General features: G+C 28.1%; 1 protein-coding gene across 1 annotated transcript in view; it reads right to left on the bottom strand.

Annotated features, from left to right (window-relative positions):
• Positions 1–2943: 2943 nt before the first annotated feature.
• LOC126734300 (uncharacterized) overlaps positions 2944–8566 on the bottom strand; it is a 103138-nt gene continuing 97515 nt past the window's right edge. Inside the window, exons 11-14 of the mRNA XM_050437861.1 lie at positions 6112–6300; positions 5290–5442; positions 5109–5233; positions 2944–4091 (exon numbers count right to left, since the gene is read on the bottom strand). Coding sequence (XP_050293818.1) covers positions 3866–4091; positions 5109–5233; positions 5290–5442; positions 6112–6300 — 693 coding nt within the window. The 3' untranslated portion in view covers positions 2944–3865. The remainder of the gene's footprint in view (positions 4092–5108; positions 5234–5289; positions 5443–6111; positions 6301–8566) is intronic.

The following is an 8566-nucleotide window of genomic DNA, read 5'->3' as shown; positions in this document are numbered from 1 at the left end:
CCATTAACTGAGAAGATGCCGAAGGTGTCCTTTTTTGAGAAGCTGTTCTTTTTATAGCCATTTTGGGTATTTGGTTAATTCGTTTCACTAGCCTTTGAGTAACGGATGATTGACTTAATTCATCGTCAGTTTGTTTTGATGCAGTTGAAGTGTTTAGTTCATGTACTGCGCCCGGTATTGTGTTCTCCTCTTCACTGACTTTTTCTTCAAAATCTTGCTGTACCTCAGTCTCATCTTTTTGAAATTCAATATTTCCTTTCGTATCTCTTTTATCAAAAATTTTTTTTTTAAATCCTAATGCTTCGGCATATTTATAAAAATTGATTTTTTTTGAGGCTTGTCCACTTTTTGTTACACTTTTTTTATAGATTTCCTGAAAATTTCTCTGATATTATTCCAATTCGTCTAACATGATGACCCTAAAAATAATTTAATTTGCAGTTTATAAACATTAAAATTATCATAAAATAAAGTTTTTCAATAAATAATTTGTTTCTTTTAGGTTCCTAGCTACTGGAGATTCTTTAAAAACTATATCATTTAGTTACCAAATGGGGCACTGTACGGTGCAAAACATTTTTATAAATGAAACAAAAATCTTATAAATGAAATGTTGCCGCAACCTTCAGAATACATGTGGAAAACTATTGCTGACAGCTTTTTTGGAATTTCCCCAACTGTTTGGGAGCAATAGATGGTAAATATTTTACAATTCAAGCACCCCCAAATAGCGGCTCGCAATTTTTTAATTACAAAAAAACGTTTTCTATTGTATTGTTGGCACTTGTTGATGCACATTACAATTTCGTACCTGTAGATGTTGGTGCGTATGGCAAAAATAGCGATGGTGGCATTTTTGCAAAATCCAATCTGGGAAAAGCACTTCAAAATAATAGTTTATCTGTCCCACAGCATGCACCATTAACAGGTACAGATATGGAGGCTCCTTATGTAATTGTAGCTGATGAGGCATTCCCTCTAAAAAACTATCTCATGCGCCCATATTCAGGAAGAGAACTGAATAATTCTAAGCGCGTGTTTAATTACCGTTTAAGTAGAGCTCGGAGGACCATTGAAAACGCTTTTGGGATTTTAATACAAACATTTAGAATCTTCACTAGAAGAATCCAGGCTAAACCGGAAAATGTAGATTACATAATATTGGCAGCTTGTATTCTACATAATTTCATAAAAAAATATGATACCATTACTTATAATTATCCAAATGCAAACTTCGATAATGTTCCGCAACAACAAGTACACCAAAATCTATCTATGCAGGGGGAAAATGCCACTGCTGATGCATTTCAAGCAAGAGAATTGTTTACAGAATACTTTTCTTCAGAAATTGGACGCGTGCCATGGCAAAACGAAAAAAATTAAGTTCATCATTGTTTTTTGTGTGATATCCGGCATAACCTCTAATCTAAAACCTACATACTAATTTTTAATATACGAAGTACCCACTTACCTTCGAGTTTTAATTCTTCTCCTATGATATTCCAAATATTATTTTTAAAACTGACATCCATATATTTTTTGTAGTGACAAGTCATACAATTCTAGATAATTTCGTACCAACTCGATTAATTTTTCATCCATATTCAAACGCAAATTCTAAACGGTTTTCGTTAGTGAAATACACAGTTCCCGACTTTAATACAAAGAACGGAACTGAAACTGAAGCAGCAGTGATGGTAAAAAACGTCACTGCGCCGGACTTGTCTGAAAAAGTTTATTTAAAAGTAATGCAGCGATATTTTATTTTTCACTGACACTGATACTGAACTGATATGGAACTGATGTGTGTAAATAGTCCTTTAACAGTATTATATTGATTTGTTAGAAGCTGTCCAGTGTAAGTCAGGCTGCTGGATTTTAGGTTAACTAATGATACTTCACATATAAATTATCTTGACGCATGTACATTTTTTTACTTCAAATACTAAAATCTAGACGACATTGCAGTTAGATGTTTTTCTTACATAAACTCGCTAATATGCGGCTTAATTTTACTAAACCTCTGAGTCTTTCAAATTTTCATGTTCCAAGTCAGCATACTAGAACTTTTAATCTATTTAAAGTGCCTTTTCATTGTACCAATTATACATACAACCATCAAATTTCTGTAGTGCACTAAGACGTTTTAATGAGATATCTAGTCAGGTTGTTGTCTGGATTTAATTCAATAGGTTAAGTATAAAATATAAGGGACTGCTTTAGTTGATCATATTTTTGTATTTTATTCATTATTGATTATCAAAAGTTTGAACTTTTAAATTTTTTGTTACCTTTTTGTTATGATATTTTTTAAGGCAACTTTAAAAATAATGATTTAATTGTTAATGTATTTTTATGTATAACTAGAGTTCTCTGTTGAAAAATAAATACATAAATAAAAAAGAGTTACTATTTTATTTCAAAACCTTCTATAAAAAACGTTATATATAACACTTTAATCCTATTAAAAAAACTTTAAAAATCAATACTTAATATTTTTTAATATTATGCAAATAAAACATCAAAATAAGAATTCTTTAAAATATTTGTCCACTGTTTTATTTATACCCATAATATATATACAGTTTACAAATTATTATAAATATAATAGCCTCTTTAGTGAATTATGAGCAAGTGGTCAGAAACAAGTTTTTTCTTAAGAAAAAAATGTGAAATGAGCATAATATAAGAAAAAAATAAACTAAATAATGAAATAACTAATACTATTTGTAAGGTATGTCTATACTTAATAGTTAGTTTAAGAAACTACCAATAAGATAACAAAAATAAAGTCTAACTCAAAATACTAGTTGACACTCTGGGTTTAAATAAACAATTTTATACATGATTATATATAGATAGTAAGCAGATTTATATAAAAAATATATTACCAATTATAAACCTAATAAAAAATTATAAACAAAAAAAAATGAACGTGACTAATGTAAATTAAAAAGAAGTATAAAAATCTGCTAACCAAAAGAATAACTAACACTAATATAACAATAAACTTAGTTCATTGTTATACAACTAAAATAAATAACATTTTTAACAAAACATTAATTCTCCTTTGACCCCTAAAATATACTTTATTACAATTATTACATAAAATGTCCACCACCATAATTTTCTAATAAATATTTAAAAATTAAACTATTTCAACTATTATTACTACTATAATAATTTTTAACTTCACGACTTTGATAAATATTTTTAAATTTTATTTATCAGTTATAAAATATAAATTATATTGAGCAACCAATTTCTCAACTTAAACTTTAAGCCCACGTATAATATTTTAGGGGTCAAAATAAAAATAAAATAAAATAAAATAAATAAATATGTACATTGGGTATTAAACATAGGTTATCTACAATCTACAGTATCTATTTCGCATGAATTCACATGCAATATTGCAAATTTGCCCGAAACAGGTGACTTACTACCAGCATGTAAATAATAATATGGTTTAAAAATAATATAGTACCAACCTAAAGAAGAAAAAAGGTTTGTAAATAATTTTTCTGCTCTGAAGGAAAAGAAAGTGTTAATTTTGCTATTAAGAATTAACACAATATTACCACTTTTTTCTCTTCAGGTATAAAATTGTGCACTTTTTATGTTTAACTTTAACAATTTACCATCGCAATGCTGTTAAATTTTAAAGTTGGGATAAAAACTGATTATAAAAATATCTCAAACTATACACTAATATAAATTAATCGCTAATTTTTGTATAAATTGTAAAAAATTTGAAGTTTATATAAACAATGTCTTTTTCTCTTTACAATGATTTAAAAAAATCTTTTATAAGGAGTGTACTATATAACCTTAGCCTAATAAAGATTTGACACGCACACACATATTAGTCTTGACTGCATAAAGTTTTTCCATTAGAACTATTAATGGATAGAGAGGTATCCATGGTACCATTTTGATCAGATATAGCGGAATCTGATCTGGGCATGTGCCCTGTCGAAACATGGGGCTTTAGTAGTTTTAGTCCCATCCAATTGGAGAATATGCTCATTGGAATGGAACCATTTTGCTGCTGTTGTTGAGTTGCTAGATGTTCTTTTTGCAGTTGGTATCTAAAAAAAATTAAAATTATTAAAGATCTGTAAGAAAACGGATAAGGTACCTATAGAATTTTAAAGAAAAATTAGCATAAAAGGAAAAATAACTATACAAAACATATAACAAATTATCCCGATCGAAGATAAAGCGGGAATAATAAAATCTTCTGAATATATATTTTATGCACATACTATTTTCCTAGAAATTAAACATTTTTTTGCCCTGTCTAGGATTATTAGGTAATGTTAATGTCTTCCAGATTTTAGACAATTTTTATGCTATTTAGAGTTACAAATAATTTTTTATATTTTTTAGGTACTTAAAGTAATTTTTCACTTTATTCGAGGCATTTAAAATTTATTCTAGGTATTCAGTTATTTTTGCTTTATGTATCGAGTAATATTTCTGCTTTGAATATACGGAGTGTCCCAAAAATCAATGATAAGCTGAAAACGGGCAACAGCTCGATGCTCAGGGATTCAAAAAAAATCTATCTTGAGTACTTTTAAAATTATAGGCATTTGTATTGCTTCATCATCACTTGCTAGATTATTGGTTCAATAGGGCTGTATTTTTTTTAGTACATAAGTACATGAATTAAAAATAATATTATCTAGGCACTTTAAATAGTTTTTTAAGTTATTCCATTTATTTAAAACTTCTTCTAATTACTTTGTTAATTTTCTTTTATATTAGTTGAAACTATAATAATAATATAATTTTTTTTTGGGATTTTAGGGGTTTTGGTAGTATTTTTTATGTCATTTTTATTTCATTTTCTCACTTTATTTTAGGCATCTAAAATTGCTTCGGGATATTATGTTAATTTTTTTATGTTCTTATTTCATTTCATTCAAGATAATTTTGCTAGAAATATTTATGTTTTAAAAAAATTGTCGAAATTTCTATTTTGACTAAAAGTAATTGAAAATATTTTTTGATTTTATTTCCTACATTTAACGACATTATTTATATTTTTTCAGGTATTGACAAAATGTCTTCACTTTTTTCGAATACAATGAAATACTTACCTATATAATAAAGTTCCAGCAACCAATGCTGATACTACTGCAGATACAGCGACGAGGACAAAAAGAACACTAAATCCAGGTACTGGCATGCATATTCCATAAACAACTTCTTCTCTTATACGCCCCTGAAAATATATTTTTGTAAAACCAATTTTCAAAGTCTTTTAAAAACTCAACTTACTTGAAATACAGTGACGGCTTCTGCCTTATTATCGGGACTAAAAGCTAAGTCAGCTTCTGATATAACCTCGTAAATGCTGCTAACGCCAACGTCTGCACTTCTCGCTTTTCGGTCAGAAATAACCATTGATCGTTGTCGTCTATTTGTTTCTCGCTAAAAGAAGTAATAATTTTTACCAAGAGAAAATTAATAGTATTTCACAAAGCAAATTTATTTATAAGATACAGGGTTACTAATAAGAAGATCTAAATTACCTCTCTGGAATTGGTCATTGCTTATATATCTAAAAGGCTATATAAACTATTTAAAAAAATTCTGCTTAAAAATAAGTTTCTGTACATTTTTGATTATTTTAATTGAAAACAAAAATGTTTTCTTATGACCTATCCATCATAAAGTATCGGCAATTTCCTAGCGGTCCATTATTTTAGAGTTTCGGACGAGGAGATTTGAATAATAACATTGAAGCTGACCTAGGAGTAATAGATCCTCTGCTAGACATCTAGACCTTGTTAATATGACCCTGGAATGAACTTAAAGGAAATCGGATCATATGACTTTAATGTATATCCAAATATAAGATTTTCTATTCAAAAAAGAGTTATAACAAATAAATGTTGACTTCGAATTAACTTTGGATGTCAACTACAAGGTCAGCTTTAAGGTCACTATTCAGGCTCTCAAACTTTTATCTGAAACATTTTTCTTAACAACGCGTATTTTTGCTGATCAGATAATTTAATCACCTTGTACAGTAAGTATTTTATTGTATTTTTTAACTTTTTATTGTATAATTTTCGTACTTTTATTTGATAATCTTACCAAAAATCTTTTTTCTGTTTTATTTTGTTTGTTTCCTGTGGCCGTTGTATTTTCTGTCGATTCTTTGGTTTCAGCGAAAGTGTTTAGTACCACTGGATTACCATCTTCCAGACTTCTTGGTACGGCCATTGGGATGTCCAGTTTCCTGGGTCCGTGTGGGAACTTTTCTCGGTTTATTTCAAATAGTTCCTAAAATTAATAAAGTAATTAAGGTAAGTGTACATTTCGTTGGTTGAGCACGAGAAAAATGTAATCTAGATTGAAAAGAAATATTTTTTGTAGGTAATATTCAACTTAATGTGAATTATATTTAAAAAACTTTCACGAAATTGATATAATTACTTATAGCTTTATCTTGGTTATTTTTTCTATCTTCTAGTACATCTTTAGGTTTTGTTTTATCAATATTTACTTTTAAAAAGATTTCTTTTAATTCTACTTTATTAATTAAAATTTTAAGGCCACAAAATTGCAAAAAAAATATGATATTTATACCCTTCTTGTATACGTTTGTCTTATCGACCGTAAAAATAATATAGAGCAAACGTTCCTTAAAATAAATACCACATGGAAAATATATTTCGCCTCATCAATGAAACTATTCTTCGTATACTTTTAAATTATGCACATTAATAATATTAAACCAAATTTAAGTTTTAACAATTTGTTATAATATCAGATTTAATTTTATTATTATCATAGCTTTATTCTTGTAATTTGAATTGATTTAAAAGTAGTGCAAAATGAAGCTTTGCTTTCTATTTCGGCGAGTTTAACAGTTTGGTGTAACTAGTGCAATCAATAACAGTTTCTTGATTATTAATCCCATAAGAGTTTCTATTTTCCTATCTCTTCAAATTTTATGTTATCCAAATTAGTTTTGCTCTTCTAATTCTGTAAAATTAGGTTATTGATTAGTATTAATTGAAACTTCTAAATTTTTTTGTCTCTTCAGGCTTAAAATTATTTTAAATACTATTTTAAAGAAACAATTGGTTTGTCAAGAAATATATTTATTAGTAAATTTAGGTTGTAGACAAAAAAACGTAAATTTATTACGTCATTTTAAAAATACTTTGTGTGATTCAATATTATTATTGGATAACATTAGCAGAAATAGTCTTTGAACAGAAGTCAGAAATAAATATTTTCCTTAAGGATGTTCGTGCATCCATTGTAAAAATCAGTAATGATATTGAGTAATCTGAATTTAAAAAGGTGTATAAAGAAGAACGTAAAAAAAATAGTTTAAAAAAAATATAGCTTGTTTAATTTTACCAATTAAGTTGAAATTGAAAAAACATAATTTTAAAGACTCATTCAATTAAAAGAAGGCTTAATCAAAGCGTGTCAACGTGTCAAATTTATTTTATTTATATTAAATATTTTTTTAATAAAAAGAAATAACCAAATAAAGTCTTAGAGGTGATTAAAAGCTAAACATTGTTTAATAGCTTTGTTTTAACTGCTATATATACGGAATTATCGATTGGTCTTTAACAATAATAACTTAGTTTCTTATAATAAAGATATTTTATACTTTATTGTATATACAAGAAACAATTATTAATAAAATTAAAATTCAACACTGTTTAATTGTAAATCCGTGGAAAGTAAAAAAAAATCAAAAATTTATAACAAAATTTTAAAATAATTTTTTTTTGAAATATTTATAAATAGAAAATAAAAAAAAGGCTAATTGCCAAAATATATACTTACTACTGACTCATAAGTTATCTTACTTTTGGTAACATATTATGTAAGTAAGAAGATTTGGTTTTAAGTTTTCTTTTGAAACGCAAATTTTGTTCAATGCTTACTTTATTGACGTCTCTTCCGCCTATATTTGGAGTATTTTTTTGTTGTGTAACTTAGCTTAGCTTAGTTGCCCAATTAAAGTTAGTGTGATTAAGGTTAGTGTGAATATAAGTTGAGATTCTTGTACTGCAAGCGACCAGAATTTAACATAACCATGTTACCACACTGACCTGCCCGCAGTGCACCAAGGACATTTAGCCCGTACAAAGTCTTAAAAACCCTCAAATTGTATCGCAACGTTCAGTTCGCACCTATCCTGTGATGCTTAAGCCTTTAAGGAAGCTTTTCTACAGGCCCAAAGGACGCAGATAGCCTTTTTAATTCTAATAAAGTCGAAATTATACCCATTTGTAATGACGTCATTTTTGTTTATCTTTGTTTAGCATATTCCAAACAGCGGCTACAACAAACTTTTGAAAAAAATTGGTGTCTGATGATTTCATCTTTTATATCCGTCAGTGTCAATCAAACATATTGGTTTGTCAACTTGTTCTTGAGCCGACCCCGGTAGCACCGTGGGCAAAGGGTTCACGATGCAATTGTGTGGTCTTGGGTTCGAATCCCGGCATGGGCATGGTTGTTTGTGTTTGTCTTATAAAAAGCAAAACATTGCGGTTCGGAACCCACGTTAAACTGT

The sequence above is a fragment of the Anthonomus grandis genome, chromosome 3 (genome assembly GCF_022605725.1).
Source record: "Anthonomus grandis grandis chromosome 3, icAntGran1.3, whole genome shotgun sequence".
Classification (NCBI taxonomy): Eukaryota; Metazoa; Arthropoda; class Insecta; order Coleoptera; family Curculionidae; genus Anthonomus; species Anthonomus grandis.
The sequence above is the reverse complement of the archived record's forward strand: the minus strand, read 5'-3'. Positions and strand labels throughout refer to the sequence as shown.